Source organism: Microcaecilia unicolor, chromosome 2, assembly GCF_901765095.1.
Source record: "Microcaecilia unicolor chromosome 2, aMicUni1.1, whole genome shotgun sequence".
In the NCBI taxonomy this organism is placed as follows: Eukaryota; Metazoa; Chordata; class Amphibia; order Gymnophiona; family Siphonopidae; genus Microcaecilia; species Microcaecilia unicolor.
Window position 1 is genome coordinate 181,547,399 of NC_044032.1, and position 21,562 is coordinate 181,568,960.

Below are 21,562 nucleotides of genomic sequence, written 5' to 3' on the forward strand. Positions count from 1 at the left end.
CTCTGTCAAAATGCCTCCCCTAATCACATCTATACTTGGATCGTATAAAAGTAGGGATGCCTAGTGTGGAACCCTTGGAGTAATGTTATAAAAGCTGTATTCTTCAGGAAAAATTGGGTTTAGTTTATAAATGACCTCTGTAAAATACACTCATATAGGTTTTCCTGCCTTGGAGCAGGTGTAGATATGTGTGTGATTAATATGTGCACTAGTAGAGCTTATTGTATGAGCCTGTTTTTTTTTTTTTTTTTTTTTTTTTTTATAAAGGCACGTGCCTGAGCTATTATTAGCTGTTAATGGTTTCCATTGCATTTCTTCCCACTATTCCAGGACATGTGGGAATAGTCATGTCCATTAACCAGCATGTGAAGCTAGAGAACACAAAGCTGATCTACTGCCTATAGACCAAGCCCACGAGCTCAGCCCTTTACTATTTTCAGTCTCCAGCAGGTGGATAGATGTGATTCTTCTCTCTCTCTCATCCTGAGTCCTTGACTCCATGTCCAGTTGGTGGCTGGTCCCCAGTTGTCTCCCGGTGTTCCTCGGTGCCGGTGGCATATCTGGTGGTGCCATGTCACTGTCACTCAGCTTCTCTGAGTGGAGGGTGATCTGCTTCTCTTTTTCCTTCTGCCTTCTTGGGTTTATGTGAGCCTGTTTGGCAGCCGGTAATTAAAAAAAAAAAAAAGAATCAGAGCAATGCACAGAGTAAGGCAGTTTGCTGCAGGAGTCTCCGGGCCGAGGTAAGAAGCAAGCGCTGCCCTCTGGTGGGGCCATGTTTGGGAGCGCTTGGGGCATTCAAGGCCAGTAACCATTTTTTCTCTCAGGGCCATGAGGTGCGCAGCGTAGGTGGTTTGCATTTTTTAAAAAAAACCCACAAAGGCCTTAATTTAGTGCAACAGCAGTCTGTGTGCTGGGATGTTGGTGCTCACCAAGAGAGTGAAGCACTGTTCAATGTGGGGGCCCGTTGCGTTGTTTCTGGCCCACAGAGTGCAGGCCGGCAGCTTCTCATCCTGCGGAGGCAGCGGCTGGGGAAACAACGGTCTTGGAATTGCCACTTCAGGGGGGGTCATTGCATTGGTTTCTGGCTCTCCGGTTTGCCAACCATGCATCTTGTCCCCTGGAGGAGGTGGGATGGTGGCCATTTTGGCCTGAATGGCTGCCAATGTACTGGGAAAGCGTGAGGTACATACTCCAGGGGAGAGTATGGGCGCTGGGCCATGAAGGTCTTTGCAGTCTCAGGAGACACCATTTTCTCCTGAGTTTGTTTTGATCATTCTTCAGGCCTATTTGTTGAAGCAGAGGTCGAGGCAGTCTCCAGTTGCTCGTTATCTGCCAGGTCCAGCAGGCCCGGGTAGATTTTTCTGGAGACCTTGAGAACTCATGGTCTCACGGGTCCCTGATATCTGAGGTGGTCTTTTGGTGTTCAGAGGGTCTTTCATTGCAGGAACCGCTGGAGGAAGGGGAATTCCCACTGGGGTAGCTCAGCTTTGTATTCTCTATCTCCACCTGCTGGTTGATGGACATGACTATTCCCACATGTCCAGGAATTAGTGTGAAGAACTAATGGAAAGAGAATTATCAGGGAAGACCTAATTTCTACTGTTTTGGAGGCACTTCAATTCATTTTTAGAAAGCCCTTCTCATTCCTAGCGGTGTCCACCATTTTCTTCCTTCTGCCCCTCCTCCCTGCAATTACCATCATTTCTCAACTTTATCCTGCACCCTGCGATAACTGGCATCACTCTCCTTTCTCTCGGCCCCCCCCCCCCCCCCCACCAATGATGACTAGATCTTTCTTACCTCTTCTCAAGGTTATGGTGCTGGGCCAGTGCCCAATAACCTTGAGAAGAGGTAAGAAGAGAGATTCAGTTATTGCAGGGGTGTGGAGGTCAGAGGACAGCAATTCCAGTTACTGCGGGGGAAAGGGTGGAGAGAGATTTTTCCAATGAATTCTGGGAGTGGGGGGGCATGATATGGATTGAAGGCTAAACATTCTGGGAGTTTTGGGTTCTGAAGTTGGTGGGGGGGGGGGGGGGCATTAGAAACAATACATGTCTATATTGCCATTATAAACTTGGCCCATTTTTCAGATTTATATAGGTTTCTTGTTATAAAACTAACCCAGCTGTGTCTGCTGTTAGATGGATGTTGTTCTTATGTATATAATTTTTTTCCAACGGGCATAAAGTTGATGACATCACACCATTATATCCCCTGGAGAAAATGCAGATTACTTGCATTTGTTAAGGCAACAAAATAGATGTAGACAATCAAATTAGCCTTGTTGCTAATTGATAGTCTGGAATAAACTTTTGTTTATTTTGCAGGTTGTGAAGCTGAGGAAAGATGTAAAGAAGGTCAGAGTTTTGATCATTCGGAAACTCACCAGGCATATTGCGAAACTCAAAACCAAAAAGTTAGTAGGTTTAATATTTCTTCTGGCTGATTTTTGTTTTGTAATGTACATAGGAGACTGTTCTCTAAACAGGCACCTATTTGGAGCATATTGCATTAAGCAAAATATCCCTACTTTCCTTTACAAAAGACTAGCATTTAACAGGTCAAATATGTGTATGTAATTTAGTCCAACCTCTTACACCAGTCATAAAGCAAATGTAAATGCTTGTGCCTAGATTGCTTAAAAAATGCATGTAAATTATTATATTTTATAATCTGTGCTTGTAGGTTGTCTCCCACCCATTTGTATGGACAACTATAGACTATGAGGCATATTTTCAAAGCACTTTGGGAGGCTAAGTTCCATATGTTTCTATGGAACTTTGGGAGGCTAAGTGCTTTGAAAATAAGCCTCTATATGCCATTGCATTTAGGCACCATATTATAAAATAGCACCTAGCCAGTATTCTGGTCATTTACACTTGTTCTTGGTACCTAAATGTTGGCCCCCTCTTTATAGACTAAAAAAAAAGAGTATTTATTGCCGGAGATGCACTAGAAAAGTAAATCAGCTTATCGAGGCAATTCCATGCTGAATTTCAGTACCCTTGAATCTAAGCTCATCAAAGTATTTCATGACAACATACTGACATTATTCAATGAACCACTTGGACTGAAGATGAAGTGTTTCTCACTTTATCTAATAAGCAGAGAGTGCAGTCTTTGTTTTATATGCATGGGGTTGCAAATACAGGAGGGGAGAAGAGAGACAACCTTATTTATGAAAAATATAGCTGAGTGGTATAATACAGTTTCTCCAAGGACAAGAAAGTCATCATTTCTCACATATGGGTGATGTTATCCGACGGAACCCCGGTATGGATGCTACTCAGCATTCTAAGAATCCTTTGGCAGTGTTCCACCTCGCATATGCAAGTAGCTTCCAGGCCAGTATGAGCGCATGGGACCAGTAGGCTTTGTTTTTCTGCGTAGCAGAGAGGTTGTGTTTTTGTGAGTTCTCCTCAGTGTCTTTCCATTATGATTTCGAGTGCCTTCCTCAGTCAGGATACCCTTTTATTTTCATCATTTTCTTCTTTTATTTTCCCTTCTCTAAGAGTTCTAGGAACTTTGGTTCGGTGCCCCCAGGCAGGGAAGCTTGCACCCTGGACTCTTTTGGGTGGAAGATGTATCAGGCCTCTTTGTTTATCTCCTGCATACAATCATATCAGCTTTGCATGTGCCTTTACTTGTGGAACTTGGTGTGCATTATGTCCGATTTGGTGGATTCTCTCCCACCGGAGCAGACCAAATCTCTTCACTAGCTGGCCAGAAGGTGTGTCATACGTTTTTTGCCAAGGGTGCTTATGATACCTTTGATGTGGCATCCAGGATCTCTGCTCAGAGTATATCGATGCTCAGACTCTCGTGGCTGTATGTCTTTGACTTAGATCCCGTGGTCCAGCAGAGATGGCAGATGCCACGGGCCAGGGGGATATCGTTTTTGGAGAGAAGGTGGAGGAGGATCCTGACCTCCTAACAAAGCATACTAATATCATCAATACTTTCTTGCCTGGTGCCTTCTGTACCTTCCTCATCCAGGAGGTTTTCAGGTAAGATGAAGAGAGCTCCCTAAAGAGACGTAGGTATGCTCCTTCTTTGCGCCAGCCTCAACAGGCTCAGCCCCATTGCTTTGTTCTCATCAATAATGTGCGCCTAAGGCCCAGCCAGCTCCCTAGTCAAAACAGGAAACGAGTTTTAGACTGGCTCCAGCAGAGCATAGCTGCCGTACCAGTGACTGTTCCAGACAATCAACTGGTGGAGGGGGGGGGGGGGGGGGGGGGAGAGCCTTAGATTTTTTTTTTCCTCTGGCTGGTAGTTTCATCACATTGTCCATCTTGATTATGCCCTTTATTAGCATCAAAGACCACCAAATTGCGCTCTGAGAATGTTTTCTTTCAGCTGTCAGCACAGGGAGGTACTTGCAGAGGAACTCTCCACCCTTCTAGAGGCCCACATAGTCAAGCTCTTTCCACCAGAGGGATTCTATTCCAGGTACTTCCTTGTTCTGAAGACAGCAGGAGGGGGATGCATCCCATCCTCGATCTAAGGGCCTTGATCAAATTCCTGAACAAAGAAAAGCTCAGGATGGTTTCTCAGGACACCCTTCTCCCAATGATTCAGGCTCAAGATTGGCTATACTGTCTGGATTTAAAGGAGGCTTACACTCACATCCCAATACTTCCAGGCCACAGGAAGTATCTCAGATTTTGGGTGGGAACACGTCACTTCCAGTATTCCCTATTGCCGTTTGGCCTCACATCAGCTCCCAGGGTTTTCACAAAGTGTTTAGTGGTAGGCATGTGTCACATATGTTTTCCTTCCTGAACAATTGGCTGCTAAAGAGCAAGTCGAAGGACAGTGCTCATCTAGATTGTAAGCTCTTTGAGCAGGGACTGTCCCTCTATGTAAATTGTACAGCACTGCGTAACCCTAGTAGCGCTTTAGAAATGTTAAGTAGTAGTAGGAGGAGTTTATTTGGAGAACTAGTTGGGTGCTTAAACTACTCCAAGTCCCATCTGGTCCCAGTTCAGCAATTTGGAGTTCATTGGAGCCCTGCTAGACACACAGCAGGACTGAGCCTTCTCCCTGTGCCGAAAGCAGATGCTCTAGTTGCACTCGCCACTCGGGTTCAAGCCAGCCAATGGGTCACAGCTCTACAGATGTTGAGGTTGCTAGGCCACATGGCCTTCACGGTGCAAGCTCATCTGGATGGGCTTCACACTTGGTCGGCTCAGGAAACGGATCTTCAGATCACTCTCCTGACGCTATGGGCAATATGGAACGCTCTGAAAGCTTTCAGAGATTGGCTGTCCAATCAAATTCTACTCATTCAAACAGACAATCAGGTTGCACCAATAAGCAGGGGGTTACCGGATCATATCCTCTGTGTCGGGAGGCTATCTGGGCTGTCCAGACCGGCATAGTTCTCAGGGCCACATACCTGGTGGGCAAATCCAACACCCTGGCCAACAGACTGAGCAGAGTCATGCAATTGCACAAGTGGTTGCTCAGCACAAGCGTTACTCACAAGATCTTCCAAGAGTGGGACACCTCCTCAGTGGATCTGTTTGCCACTCCATTCAACCACAAAGTCCCTCAGTCAGGGCACACAACAGACTAGCGTTGGATGCCTTCCTCCTCCATTGGGGGAAAGGTCTTCTGTATGCATATCCTCCCATCCCTCTCATGGGGAAAACATTGCTGAAACCCATTAAGACTGAGGAACCATGATTCTGATTGCCCCTTACTGGCCCAGGAAAATCTGGTTCCCTCTTCTTCTGTCCTCTGAAGAAACGTGGAAATTGGAGTGTTTTCCAACTCTCGTTACACAGGACGAGAGATCTCTTCTGCATCCAAATCTCCAGTCCCTGGCCCTAACAGCCTGGATGTTTAGAGCTTAGAATTTGTTTCCTTGCATCTTCCTGAGGGTGTCCCAAGGTCTTGCTGGCTTCCAGGAAATATTCCACTAAGAGGTGTTACTCTTTCAGTGGAGGAGGTTTGCTGTCTGGTGTGAGGGCAGGGCCCTAGATCTATTTCTTGCCCTTCACAGACCCTGCTTGAATACCTTCTACACCTGTCCGAGTCTCATTTCAAAATCATCTGTGTAACGGTTCACCTCAGTGCAATTAGTGCTTACCATCGCCATGTAGAAGGTAAGCCATCTCTGGATAGCCTTTAGTTGTTCGCTTCATGATAAGAGCCCCCTGTCAAATCTCCACCTGTGTCATGGAACCTCAGTGTCCTCCTCACCCAGCTGATGAAAGCTCCTTTTGAGCCGCTGGATTCCTATCATCTGAAGTACTTGACTTGGAAGGTCTTGTTTTTGGTGGCTGTTACTTCAGCTCACAGGAAATCTAGACTGCCTCAGGAAACCTTTCAGGAAATCTAGACTGCCCCAATTTGACTGCCCCTACTTGACTGACTGTACATTTGTCCATTAGATTGTAAGCTCTTTGAGCATGGACTGTCCTTCTATGTTAACTTGTACAGCGCTGCGTAACCCTAGTAGCGCTTTAGAAATGTTAAATAGTAGTAGTAGTAGTAGTGAGCTTCAGGCCTTAGTAACAGATCCACCTTACACTAAATTTCATCATAACAGAGTAGTTTTCCGCACGTACCCTAAGTTCCTACCTAAGTTTGTGTCAGACAGAGTTCCATCATTTCCTAGAATACAAAATGTAGCTCCTCTCGAGATGTTAAAACGCTATATGCGTGAAATTTTGAATATACCCGAACAAAGTATTCCACCTTTTACCCTGGCTTATTATGTTCCTGGGAAAGAATTGAACCAGTCAATTGAAAAGCCGACAGACATTTCTCTTTTACTTGAAACTACTGACTCTGAACTTGCAACGGCAGCTACTTTGGTGGCGACCGTAGCACTACTACCAGACAAGAACTAGATCTTCCGCCTGTTCTTTCGTAATAAAGAAAAGTCTTTTTTAGGCTTTAAAATCCTTCTGTTTCCTGATGTCTCTAAGGAGACTAGACGGCGGAGGAAACAATTCCTACTCCTCAAGCCGGAAGTTTTGCACTTGGGGGGTACCTTTTTTTTTAAGATACCCCTGCAAGTGTATAATAAGACTTGGGGGGAAGAAATATGTATTTATGGAACCAGCTCATGTGTCTGCACTCATAGCCTCGGCAAATAAGGAAAAGCGAAAAGAATGAGGCATCTCCACTTAATGAATGTGTGATATCTGATGTTTTATATTTCCTTTGTTATTTCTCCAGTTGATTTCCTACATATTGGATTTCTTGCATTATGGACTTGAGTCTCTATTCTTTAAAAGTGAATCATTTAATTTCATTGTATTATTTTCCTTGTTAAACTCTATTATGTTTGTAGAGACTTTCTAACCAAGAGGTTTCTTGTAAATTTCTTTTTGTTTTTTGGATAAATGAATAAATAAAATAAAAAAATAAAAAAAAAAAGAAAAAGACAGAGTTCCATCTAAACCAGTCAACTGTTCTTCCAGCATTCTTTCCCAAACCTCATGCCCATCCTGGCAAAAGTGCATTGCACACCTTGGACTTCAAATGATCATTTGGGTTTTTACGTGGAGCGGACTGGGTCCTACAGACAGTCCACCCAGCACTGTCTTTGGTTCCAGCTACTGAAGTTGCCATTGAAGACCTTTCTAGCCTGTTGTAAGCTGGATTGCCATATACAGACACAGACCTACAAGTCTGACTGCCACCGGCCTTAGTTCTTCACAGCAAGAGTAGTCATCCAAGTGTCACACACACATCCATCCCCTGCAACCATTTATAGTTTTTTTTTTTTAAATTTATTATTATTATTATTTTTTTTTTTTACCATCTATTTTCTAAATAGGGTTCCTCTGTGGTCATCCCACACCTTTTTGAATTCCGTCATTGTTTTTGTTTCTACCATCTCCCTCAGAAGGGCATTGCAGGCATCAACCACCCTCTCAGTGAAAAATAATTTCCTGACATTACTCCTAAGCCTACCACCCTGTAATGTCAGCTTATGTGTACTCTAGTTTTACCATTTCCCCTTCTCTGGAAGAGATTTGCTTCTGTATTAATACCTTTCAAATATCTCCCCTATCCCTTCTTTCCTCTAGGCTGTACATATTCAGGTCTTCCAGTCTCTTCTCATATCTCTGATGGCACAGGCCCCATATCATTTTTGTCACCTTCCTCTGGACCACTTCTAGTCTTTTTATATCCTTAGCAAGATATGACCTCCAGATGGGGCCTCGCCAATGACTTGTACAGGGGCATCAACACCTCCTTTTTTTCTGCAAGTTACTCCTCTCTTGATGCAACCTAGCATCCTTCTGGCTTCGGACACCACTTTCACACTTTTTTTTGTTTTTTTTGCTTTAAGGTCCTTGGACACCATCACCCCAAGGTCCCTCTCCTCTGTCTATGCTTATTAGCCTTTCACCTTCTAGGACATACAGCTCCCTTGGGTTTCTACTCACCAGATGCATCACTTTGCACTTTTTTGCATTACATTTTAATTGCCAAACATTAGACCATTCTTCTAACTTTTGCAGATTCTTTTTCATGTTTTCCACTCCCTCCGGGTTGTCCACTCTTATTACAAATCTTGGTATCATCTGCAAAAAGGCAAACCTTACCTTTTAATCCTTTGGCAACGTCTCTCTCAAATATATTGAACAGAATCTGCCCCCAGTACGGATCCCTGAGGCACTCTGCTACTTACCCCTTTCCTTCGAGTGAATTCCATTGACCACCATCCTCTGGCATCTGTCTGTCAACCAGTTTCTAATCCAGTTCACCACTTTGGGTCCTAACTTCAGCCTTTCAAATTTATTTAAGAGCCTTCTGTGAGGGACTGTGTCAAATGCTTTGCTGAAATCCAAGTAGATTACATCTAGGGCATGTCCTTGATCCATTTCTCTGGTCGCCCAAAGAGTTCAATCAAATTTGTTTGGCATGATTTACCTTTGGTAAAACCATGTTGTCTCGGATCTTGTAACTCATTTGGAATCCAGAAAATTCACTATCCTTGCCTTCAGCAACGCGTCTATTACTTTTCCAATAACTGAATTGAGGCTTACCGACTTGCAGTTTCCCACTTCTCTGTTGCCACTTTTGTGAAGAGGGGCCACATCTGCTCTTCTCCAATCTCTTGGAACCTCTCCCATCTTCCTCAGCTGGAGTTGTCAAGGGGTCTCAGATTTAGTGGGTCTGCTACTTGGCAGGACAGTTAGGGGTCAGACTTCATTTGTTTCACTGGGAGTGGACCTTCATTATCTCCAACCAGTGGGTCTTGAAGATATTTCAAGGATATGCTCTCAAGGTTTCAGAACCATTTTCAGATGCAATTATGGCCTAACCTTTTGGGGCAGGGCCAAAAAGATTGGAGGTGGAAGAAACTTTGTGCCGCTTGCATAGCGTGAGGGCCATTAAGCCAATCCTGCATCAGGAGTGTGGTTGCAGTTGCCGCTTGACTTATTTTGTAGTCTCTTGGAAAGGGTGACATTTCATCCTATTCTGAATCTAAAGGGAGTCAAATATTGTCTATGGGTCCTGCGTCTTCGGATGGAAGTCCTGCACTCAATGATATCCATTGTGAGACTAGAAAGGTTTCTGACATCTCTGTTTGTCTGAGGGGTGCTTCCACATTACCGTTCAGGAAGATCCCAAACATTTTCTCGGTTGTGTCCTGGACGTTCACTTTTCAGTTCAGGTTACTCTCCTTAGATCTGTTTACATCCCCAGGACTTTTTCCAAGGTAATTTTGGTATTGGTGGTGTTCCTTTTGCAAGGAAGGGATTTGTGTACACCCCTACCTGGACTATTGGCTGATCCAAGTCACTTCTGCACAGGAGGCTCACATGGTGATGGACTGGGTGATCATCTTCTGTCAGAGCATTGGATGGGGTGGTGAATTTCACTAAGAGCCAGTTAGATCCATCCCAGTTCCTCAAGTACCTAGCAGTCTGGTTCAACACTTGGGTAGTAGGTTCAAAGTTTCTCAGGCAGGCCCAAGAAAACAAGGTTCTAGTCCACGTCAGGGCATTCTGTGCAAACATTGAAAGCTTGGGAGTATAAGCAGTTGCTGGATTCCATGACAGAAACCTTGGAGGTGGCTGTTGGCGAGAGCTCATTTGAGACTCCTACAGCAAACGTTATCTTGTTGGTTCCTGCAGTCTTGGTGCTTTAAGAACCAACTTCTCCTCTTGATGTCTCTAAAGAGCTAGCTGGCTTTGTGGACCTTTCCAGGGTACCTGTTATGAGGGATTGCCTAGGATCCATGGAATGGGTTCTGGTATTAGCAGATGTGAGTCTTAAGGGCTGGGGGCCCACTGTCTGGAGTGGGTTGCACAGAGGTGCTGATCAACATGGGAGACCCTCTGGCCAAGCAACTTTCTGGAAGTGACAGCTATTTGTCTAGCCTTGGTAGAGTTTCTTCCTCTGAGGTAGGGTCAGTTGGTGTGTTTGATGGTGTGATGTTCAACAATGCCACATAATAGAGTACATGAACAAGCAGGGAGGAAAGAGAAGTGCATCACTGTCAGTTTGATTGATGAGCTGTGTGCCTGGATGGAGCTACATTTATAGGACTCATGTGGCAAGCTTGGATAGTGTCCAGGTGGGCTTCCTTAGCAGACAGATGTTTGATCCAGAGGACTGGAAGCTCAGACCACCAGCCTTCCACTTGATGATGGAACACTGAGGAGCTCTAGTTTTTGACTTGATGGCAACTCAGTGGAATTCCAAGTGTACTTACTACTTTATTTGAAGGAAGGGAGCCAGAATCATCCGCAGATCTGAATGCCTTAGTACAAACTTGGTGTAGATGTCAACTGCAGTATGTCTTTCGTCTGTGGCCTCTCTTTGGTTTGTTCCTGCACAAGATTGCAAAATGCTATATTCTGCCAGGGGTGGTGAGACCAGATTGGTCTCACCACCCCTGATACTCAGATATGATTGGACTGTGGTACTCACTACACTCTTATTTTCAAAGGTTCAGGCCTCCTTTCACGAGGCATCACCTGAGGCAGAAGACTCTGATGATAAAATTAAAACTTGGGCTAGTTGTCATCTGTTAAAATTTAAACCCTGCAAAAATCAAAATGTTATGGTTCAGTAAATCCTATTTAACTACTTCTTTAGAAGTTTTTTTTAAATAATATTGACCGAAACAAGTTTGACAATACTTCTAAGGTGTTAGGAGTTATATTGAATTCCTTCTTATCATTTGAACCTCAAATAAATAGTTTAGTTAAGCAGTGTTTCTTTAAGATGAAACAACTAATATCTATTCATTCTTACTTTTTTGAAAACGGTTCTGCTTTGTTGGTCCAACTTACAGTTCTAACATAACTAGATTGCAATTTCTTATATGGTGGAATCTCAGATTCACTCTTAAAGAAAATTCAACTTGTGCAAAATATCACAGCTAGATTAATTGTTAAAAAGAAGTTTGATCATGTGTCTCCACTTTTAATTGAGCTTCACTGGACCCCATTCCAGGCATGGGTTGCTTTTAAGTTAGCCTGCTTTATTTTAAAATTTTTAAATGATATGGTTCCTGATAGTTTCAGTTTTGGTCTTTTTCCTTTCGGATTTATCAGTTTTGGTCTTTTTCCCTTCAGGTAGCAATTCCTCTAGGTTGAGGGATTGCTATTCTTTGCGCTTTCCCTCTTTCAGGTCAGTTCACTACAAAGGAATTTTAGAACAATCCTTTTCTTGCAAATCAGTTCAGATTTAGAAAGATCTTCCTACACTGATTACAAAACAAAAAGTCCTCTTATTTATATTTTTGCAAATATTTAAAAACTTTCTTATTTCAAAAATTCTTGGCAAAGAGTTAATCTTAGTAATTATTTTTCTTTTTAAATTTGTAAACCGCTCTGGGTTCATTTTGGGGGGAAAAGTGGTCTATAAATGCTGATATTAGATTAGAAGGGTTATTGCTGTGCTTCTGAAGGCTCATAAATCCTCTACATTCCTAGCCTATGTTAAGGTCTGGGGAGTTTCTGCCAGTGTCTGGGTCAGGGTTTATCCCCTTAGTGTTAAGACATTCCCTTCATCACTTAACCCTCCATTGCCCCTGGTACAAAATAAGTACCTGAATATATGGGTGGTGGACTTTGGTCCTGGGGAACTGGGGAACTGAGTTCCATTCCCACTTCAGGCACAGGCAGCTTCTTGTGACTCTGGGCAAGTCACTTAACCCTCCATTGCCCCATGTAAGCCGCATTGAGCCTGCCATGAGTGGGAAAGCGCAGGGTCCAAATGTAACAAAAAAAAAATGTAAACCGCTTTGCATGTAGTTGCAAAAACCTCAGAAAGGCGGTATATCAAGTCCCATTTCCCTTTCCCTTCCCTTCATTTGGCCCTTTTTGCAGGGCAATCTGGAGCAAGGGCCAGCACTTAATTTGCTGAATTTTCAAGTGGCAGCTGTTTTTTTTTTTTTTTTCAGGGGCAAGGTTGGCGGATCCTCCATAGCATTCCAGTTAGATGTGATCTGCATCCTTCAGGCAGTCAATCTCATTCTTCCCCCTGTACAGCAGTGATACCTCAGTGGGATCTCTATGTAGTGCTTTGATTCTGGATGGGCCTCCCTTTGAGACTGTCCGATTCTTTTTTGAAGGCTATCTAGCAGCTAGTTGTTTGGCTAGAAAGATATTGAAGTTACAGATGTTTGACAAAGGAACACAAAATATATTCTGAAAATCCAGATGCACTATATAGACTGGCTCACTGTTATCATTTGTTTATACCTTCAAATAAAATCTAGTAAATTAGCTAAGCAAGACCTTTTTTTGCTGAATCCATTAAAAACAGAGAAAAAATATAGACAGTTAAAGGCCATATGGACTATCCAGTTTGTCAATCCATGCCATCTACTCTCCCTATCACTTCCATAGAGATCTTATGTACATGTCTCAAGCTCTCTTGAATTCAGATACTGTTTTCGTTTACACCACTTCCACTGGGAGGCTGCTCCATGAATTCACTATCCTTTCTGTAAAGAAATATTTCCACAGGTTACTCACATTCATCCTATGCCCCCTCATTCCAGAGCTTCCATTCAATTGAAAGAGATTTCACGTCCTGTTCATTTATATCACATAGGTATTTAAATTTCTCCATCATATCTCTTCTCCCCTGTCTTTCTTCCACAGTGTACATATTGAGATCTTTAAGTCTGTCCCCATACACTTTATGACGAAGACCACTGACCATGTTAGTAGCCACCCACTGGACCGACTCCATCCTGTTTATATCTTTTTGATGAAAGTGCAGTCTCCAGAATTGTACACAATATTCTAATTGAGATCTCAACAGAGTCTTATACAGGGGCATCATCACCTCCTTTTTCGTACTGGCCATTTCTGTCCCTGTGCACCCAAGCATCCTTCTAGCTTTCGCCCTCACCCTTTCTACCTGTTTGGTCACCTTAAGATCATCATATACGGTCATACCAAATTCCCACTTCTCTTGCTTGCACAAAAGTTCTTCACCCTTAAACTGTACCATTCCATTGGTTTTTTGCAGCCCAAATGCATGACCCTGCATTTTTTAACCATTAAACTGAAGCTGCCAATTTCCAGACCATTCCTCTAGATTTGCTAAGTCCTTCCTCATGTTAACCACACCATCAGGGGTGTCTGCCATATTGCAGATTTTGGTATTATCACCAAAGAAGCAAACCTTACCAGGCAGCCCTTTAGCAATATTTCTTACAAAAATGGTAAAAAGAATCGTCCCAAAAATCGAATCTTGCAGTACACCACTGGGTAACATCCTTTTCCTCGGAATGAGCTCCATTTACTATTACCCTCTGTTGCCAATCACTTTAGGCCCATACTGAGGGCACTCAGTTTATTTATTACTTATCTATGTGGAATCATAGCAAAGACTTTGGTAAAATCTAAATACACCATATCTAGCGCTGTCCCTCGATCCAGCTCTCTGGTTACCCAGTCAAAGAAATTAATCTGATTTATCTGACAAGACCTGCCTCTAGTGAAACCATGCTGGCTCAGGTTCTGTAATCCATTGGATTTCAAAAACTGTACTATTCTCTGTTTTAAAAGCATTTCCATTAATTTACTTGTCACAGAAGTGAGACTTACCAGCCTATAGTTTCCAACCTCTTCTTTACTTCTGCTTTTATGGAGAGGGACCACATCTGCTCTTATCCCGGACCTTCAGCTGTGAATAGAGAACAGAAATATTTGTTAAGCAATTCCACCTTATCTTTATAGCTTCTGCATATTCTTCCCCTTCACCTTTTGAGTCTCACAATGCCACTTTTGCACTTTCTTATCACTAACGCATCTAAAAAAAATGTCTTGTCCCCCCATTTTACTATATTGGCTATTTTTTCTTCCATTTGCAACTCTGTGTTCCTAACTACGGTACCTGCTTTTCTTAGCTTTTCCAGATATTGTTGCATGTCTTCCTCTTTCTGTGATCTCTTGTAGTTTATAAAAGCTAGTCTTTTTTTCCTTACCTTTTCAGCCACTACATTTGAGAACCAAAATGGCTTCTTTTTCCTTTTTTTTATTACTTTCCTTACAAAAAGGTTTGTTGCCTTTAAAATAGCTCCTTTAAGTTTTGCACACTGCTTTCCAACTTCTTCCAGAAGTTCCTATCCAGATAGCAATTCTAATTTACCATCTGAATAAAGTTAGTATTTTTGAAGTCTAGAGCCTTCACTTTTGAATGAACCCTCTCCACACCAATCTGTAATGGAATAGAATTTTGAAGATTGTTTTTCAACCCTGTCTTGAACGACCATTACACTCGGGGTCTGTATTGTTGATTAGAAGTAATTCTGTTTCATTTATTGTTTAAAGGATTGCTTTACATTCTGAAATCTTGTCTTTGACCAAAAGTAACTTTTCTTGGAACGCAGGAGATAAGACACAGTTCTAACTAATTTGGTATGCAAAGGGGAGGATGGTTCCTGGTTCTTTCCAAGGCCCAGCTTGGCCACTTGGACTTGGGAAAGCATGTGATCACGTTCCCATAGACGTAAGCATAGACGCATTCTGTAATATTCTCTTAGAAGCTTTTAGTAACTTTCCTTAGGCTCTGGACATGAGCTCAGAGCCTATAAAAAGGGAGGGCCTGTCACAGTAAGGTGGGGTTCATCTGTGGGCAGACGTGTCCTGCAGAAGGTGTGTTCCTGGTACATGAGACTCAGCTTTCGCCGCAACGGACCTCCCGGCTGATGAGATAAGAGCCTGAGCTTTCTGACCAGTGATGATTGTATGTATAATGTATATTCTTGCTTCTTTTCCTGGTCTAAGAAATGTAGAGACCAGTGATGTAATGATTTTTTATACAGCTAATCCTTGTATATGTGCTAACCATTATATGTTGTATATATATATCCTAATCATTGTAGAATTTAGCTCCTCTAATAAAGGTTTCATTTACTCATTACGAATCCAAAAGAATCCATGGTAATCATTGAGCAGTCTGTGTTAGTGAGACAGGCTGTAAATCCATAGCAGTACACTATCTTAATATTAAACCACACCATTTGTTGATCACTAGTTGCCAGAAGATCACCTACTATAACATCAGAAACACTCTCCCCATTAGTAAGCACTAAGTCCAGTATGTCCTCATCCCGTATTGGTTCTATTACCAACTGTTGTAATTGTCCCCCCTATAGAGAATCAAGGATCTCCCTACTTCTAGAAGACCTCACAATAGGGATAACCCAATCAACATCTGGTATATTAAAATCACGTATTACTAGTAATCCCCCTTTCACAGCTATATTTTGAATGTCTTCAATTAAATGCCTGTGAAGAAGGCTTGTATCTCACACAAATGTAAATACATTTGCCATTCTTTCTTTTCAGATTGACCCACAGTGCTCTTCCTTACCCTGTAGGTTCTGCAATTTTGTGGCTTTAATATTATCTTCTACATATAATGCTACTTCTCCTCCTACTCTCTTTCCTGAACAGATTATAGCCTGTCTCTGGTTCACCATTAAATCCAAATCAGCCTCTTCCAGCACAGCCTCAAGATCTATACCCTTATTTCCTGTACTTCAGGCATTTGTATTTACTGCTTTCCAGATGTAGCCTCTTTTTCTCATTTGTGTAGAGATATTTATTGCTTTACTTCTCTGAAGGCTTATACTTACCTGGGGGCTTTGATCACTCTTCCGCAACGATTCTAGTTTAAAGCCCTCTTCGGTAGGCTAGCCAGTCTGCTGCTGAAGGCATATCTTCCCTTCTTTGATAGATGGACACTATCTCTGCTCAGCAGCCCTAGGAAAACCATCCCATGGTCCAGGAAGCCAAAATGCTGCTGTTGAGCATCTGCACAGCCACATATTCATCTCCAGGATACGAGCTTGTCTGGCTGGGCCTTTACCCTCAACAATGAAGATCAAGAATACCACCTATGTACCTGTCTTCTTCACCCTCTCTCCCAGAGCCATGAAGTCACTTTTAATACATTCTGAGGGGTACCTAGCAGTATCATTGTGCTAACATGAATGAGCAGCATTAGATAATAGTCATTAGGCTCGATAAGTCTTGGCAAGCTTTCTGTAACATCTTGAATTTTGGCACCTGGTAGAAGGGTGTCTATGTATGGTCACCAGTTTTGTTTATTAGTATAGCTTTAACTGTTTTTCCTATACTGACATCAACTCATCTGTGTGTAGTTTTCTAGCTCACCCTTGTAGTCCTTTTTAGAAAATGGCATTATATTGGTTATTCTCCAATCCTTAGGTATTGAGTCTATTTTAAATAGGTTTCAGATTGCTAGTAACATATTAGCATTTTTATGCTTGAGCTCTTTCAGGACTCTACAATGAATACCATCTGATAATTTTGATTTTGCTTACATTGCTTTTTTAGCCAATGACATTTGGGTATATTTTCCATTGGACAAGAATAGCAATGGAGATATAAATGTCAACAAAAGTTTAGCTGCAATCACTCATCTTGGAGCAGCAGACCTTGTTTTACTGTACTGTTTTATGTATTTTGTGTTTTTATTATTCTGTTTATTTTATTGTGAATTGCTCAGGTTTTGTATTGTGAACCACTTGATTTTTTTTTTTATTCATATAAGAGGTATATAAAGTAAATAAAGGCCTCTTTTACTAAACCGCGCTTGCGATTCTTGGCATGGTAATGTCGACAAAGCCCTTTCACTGTGAATGGGCTTTGTCAGCATTGCCGTGTGGGAATCACTAGCACAGTTTGGTATAAAGGCCATAAATCACATCACCAATTAGCTAAACGAAAATAAATTCAAATTGAGTTGTTTGAAATCAGAATTATTGTGGGTGGGGAAAAAGTATGCCTCTTATCAAATCACCTCTTTTTTCCTTTTCTGTGGATTTAGATAATCCTTTTTGTAGGAACTCAAGGTGAGTTATATATAGGCACTGAGGTTTTTTTTTCTAGGAAAAAAGTTGCCTGTACTCATACAGGACCAACCTTAGGGGGTGGTGTGATTAGTGATTATCCATGGCTCTGTCTCTACAGTAGCTACACTCCCACAGTTGCCATGCCTTTGTCACCAGCCATGTGACGTACAAAAAGCAACATGAAAATATTATGCCCAGTCCCTAGAATACCCACACATTTCTCATTGGGAAAAAAGAACAAACAGGATTTTCCAAACATAAACTATATATCAGCAGGATACCTTGCCTCGGCCACATATACACAGAGCATGAATATTACATAGCCTTAAAACACCAATATACACCAGAAGTACAATCATAAGATGTTCCACTTGCTTCTAGGACTTGGCAAAGAGCGCAGCTGGACTAAAATTAATGCCATGAAAAGTAAATCTACATTGGGAAGAAAAATCAAATCATAATTACCTGATGCTAGGGTCCACCTTTAGGAGTCAGCACTCAAGAAAAAGATCTAGCTGTCATTGTAGGCAATACACTAAAATCTTCTGTCCAATGTGCTGTGTCAGCCAAAAAAGCAAATAGGATGCTAGGAATTATTAGGAAAGGGATGGTAAATAAGACCAAGAATATTATAATGCCTCTGTATCACTCCATGGTGCAACCTCACCTTGAGTATTACATTCAGTTCTGCTCACTACATCTCAAAAAAGATATAGTGGAATTAGAAAAGGTTCAAAGAAGAGCAACCAAAATGATAAAGGGGATGGAACTCCTCCCATATGAGGAAAGGCTAAAGAGGTTAGGACTGTTCAGCTTGGAAAAGACAGCTGAGGGGGATATGATCAGTCGATTTTTCATTTTTTCAAAAAGTAGAAAGACCAGGGGATACTCAATGAAAATACATGGAAATACTTTTAAAACAAATAGGAGGAAATATTTTTTTTCCCTGAAAGAATAGTTAAGCTCTGGATCTCATTGCCGGAGGATGTGGTAACAGCAGTTAGTGTATCTGGGTTTTAAAAGGTTTGGACAATTCCTGGAGGAAAAGTCCATAGTCTGTTATTGAGATGGACATGGGGGAAGCCATTGCTTGCCCTGAGATTGGCAACATGGAATATTGCCATTAATTGGGGTTCTGCCAGGTACTTGTGACCTGGATTGTCCAGTGTTGGAAGCAGGATACTGGGCTAGATGGACCATTGGTATGACCTAGTATGGCTTTTCTTATGTTCTTAAGGATCTGGGTCATTCAGGGACAGGCTAAGTCAGTCCTGGTTTTACCATGATTGCATTCAGTGGCAGTAAATCCAGGATTGGTCCAGATTGCCCCTGATGACGCAGAGCTTTTCTGTAGCTCCTTAGCTTTTCAGATTCAAACGAAAGGAGCTGCTACAACTGAAAACAAGCAACTTGTTAAGAACTGCAAGGTCGCCTAGTCCACACATAACTCACCGAACCTTCCTGAAGCACAATATGCATTTGTAGCATAATGAATACAGACTAGTAAGCACCACCTTAAAATTAAAAAAAAAAAAAAATCCCTATATCATTTTAAGAAAGCGTAGTAATCTGAGCATGCAGTCAATGTGAACTAGAATAGCTCTGCCTGGAGGTTGCCTTTCAACCTGAAGGTTACAGGTTCAAGGCTGGGTTGTGCATGATTGGGAAAAAGAAAACCATGTTGAGAGACTTTCAATGAGATGTCTAATTGGATGGGTAGGCCATTTTTTGAACGCCAAAAAAAAAAAAAGATGCCGATACTCTGTACCGTTGCATACCAGCTGGGAAAAAAAAGCCTACATCCAGGTAGGTTGGTCTTCTAATGTTTTTGTATTTGAAGTAATGGAGGGTGAAGTGACTTTCCCAAGGTCAGAAGGAGCATCAGCAGGCTTTGAACCTTGGTTTCCCTGATTCTCTGCCCACTGTTCTAACATTTAGGTTGCTACTCCAGTCATTGAATGGAGTAATACTTGGATTTAAATTTGTATTTTAGATTTATTTATTTGCCTTTTCCAGATCTGAGCTCAAGATGAGTTACATTCAGGTACACGAGTTATTTCCCTTTTTAAATGGTGTCACAGTTTAAGTTGTACCCGAGCCAGTGAGCCAGGAAATCTGAAACTACAGAATTAAATTAGACCCTAAATTACCTATGAAGTCACAAATTAACTCACTCAAGTTGCTTTTTTGGGAAGTTGTTTGTTAAGCCAAATGAAACCACCTTTGCATACTGCTGATTTGGCAGCAATTATGCAGGCACTTGTTTCTAAACTAGATTATGGCAATGCAGTAAGCATAGGTTTATTGCAGAAATGTTGAAAACTTACAGGTTGTACAGTAAGCAGCTATAAGGGTCTTGCAAATGTCAAAATTGAAGAGCATATATCTCTTGCTTTGCAAAATCTTCACAGGCTTCCAATATGGTTTCAGTTGCAATTCAAAATGTTTTCTTTCTCCTCTTTAAGAATAAATTACATTTCCATCTTCCCTCACATTAGTTTGAAGTTGTCACAGAAAATGTCCCTGACCATTTTGCTTATGCCAGAGGCTAGGATTTTTGAACTAGAGTCAGGGTTTTCACTGTTATTTGTCTGTTATATGGAATGTGTTGCCTGGAGACATGCATCTGAAGATTTAGGTTTTAAAAGAGTTTAAAAACCTGGCTGTTTAGGGAAACTTTTGAGATCAATTAAATAACAAATATGTACTCTGTTTATTCTTTTTTAATTTGACAAAATAAAAGTAGAAATAAAGTCCTGGTTATTTGTTTTTGGTGTGTGTTTTGTTAAATTAAGTTCTGTGTTCTCACGAAAATGTTAATTTTGTCTCCAGAGGAACAGAAGATGCAGTATTAAAGAATCAAAGGCGAGCACAAAGGTTATTAGAAGAAATCCATGCTATGAAGGTAATGTCATATTTTTTTTGTGTAATATTGTTTGCAGTTCCATAATTTTCTTATTTACAGAAATTGAGTGTGTGTTTTATTATAATTTCATATCAGGGAAGTTATATTAAGTTTGCTTGGCAATGAGTAAAAGACATCTGGAGTATCTGAGTTATTTCGAGCTAGTGTTTTCCCCCCTGTGCTTGCTATATCTGGCAGTGTCTCGGGACTAATTTATTTCTTACTGTTGCCAAACTATACAACAAAAATGACAAAAAGGATGGAACACCTCTGCTATAAATGGGTTAGAGCTGTTGAGCTTGGAAAAGAGAAGACTGAGAAGGGGATAAGATAGAAGCTTATAAAATCACTAGTAAAAAAGGCCTGTTTCAGTGAGAGATGAAACGGGCCCTAGCAAGGTTTTGTTGTCCTGCGAGCCTCCAGTCCCCTGGGCCCCCCCTCCAGGCACCTGTCCGCTGCTGGCGCTCCGTGATGCGGGTTCCGTGGGAAAAATGGCCGCCGAGGGGCAGGGGGAGATGGCGTTTCGTCGAGTGTCAGTGCTCCGCCCTCGTCGTCATCACGTAGTGACGCGAGGGCGTGGCACACACTCATGGGGAAAGCGGATATCTCGAGGCTTCAACTTCCGGTGGTGGCTTCATTTAGAACGTTGGGGTTGTGAATTATGTGCGGATGGGGCGTGGGCTGAGGGCGGGTCTATGAGTGACAGTGAGTGGTGCATGAGTGAGAGCGAGTGTTACTGACAGCCTAGCCTACCAACACTGCAGGGCTTCAGTGTTTCCCTCCCACAGAGTGAGCTTCAGAATGTTGCAGGTGAGAATTATTTCTATAGATAAGTGGAATGGAACGTTAGTGGACAATTGCTTATCCTTTCAAACACAAAAACAAGAGGACATTCCATGACACTAATAACCAGTAGATCAAAAACAAATTGTAGAAAATTTTATTCCATGCAGCACACAGTTAAGTTGTAGAATCTATTGTTAGAAAATGTGGTCAATGCAAATAACACAGTATAGCATACATAAGAAAGTAATTTGTTGTAAGAATCCAATTTTACAATACAGTATCATAAACATACTGGGATAGCTATGGGTGTTTAGCATTTAGAAAATTATGAATGAGAAATTGTACATGAAGCAGAGAAAGTTGATGGTAAACAGAGTAATAACCAATTCAGCTAATAATTAGTTGCTTGAGATATGGTTGTTCTTTGTGAGGGTTTGTTTGAATAGGAACGATTTGAGGATTTTGCGGAATCTAGTATATTCTTGTATATTTCTTATTTTGGGTGGTAATGAGTTCCACCATTTGGTTCCTAAGTAAGTGAAGTC

The 21,562-nt window shown here is 41.8% G+C and overlaps 1 protein-coding gene across 2 annotated transcripts in view; it reads left to right on the top strand.

Moving 5' to 3' along the window:
- The window catches only part of SRFBP1 (serum response factor binding protein 1), a 214,390-nt gene that overhangs the window by 55,913 nt on the left and 136,915 nt on the right, over positions 1 to 21,562 (top strand). For both annotated transcript variants that reach the window (XM_030193532.1, XM_030193533.1), the window contains exons 2-3: positions 2,328 to 2,416; positions 20,159 to 20,231. In XM_030193532.1, coding sequence (XP_030049392.1) covers positions 2,328 to 2,416; positions 20,159 to 20,231 — 162 coding nt within the window. The remainder of the gene's footprint in view (positions 1 to 2,327; positions 2,417 to 20,158; positions 20,232 to 21,562) is intronic.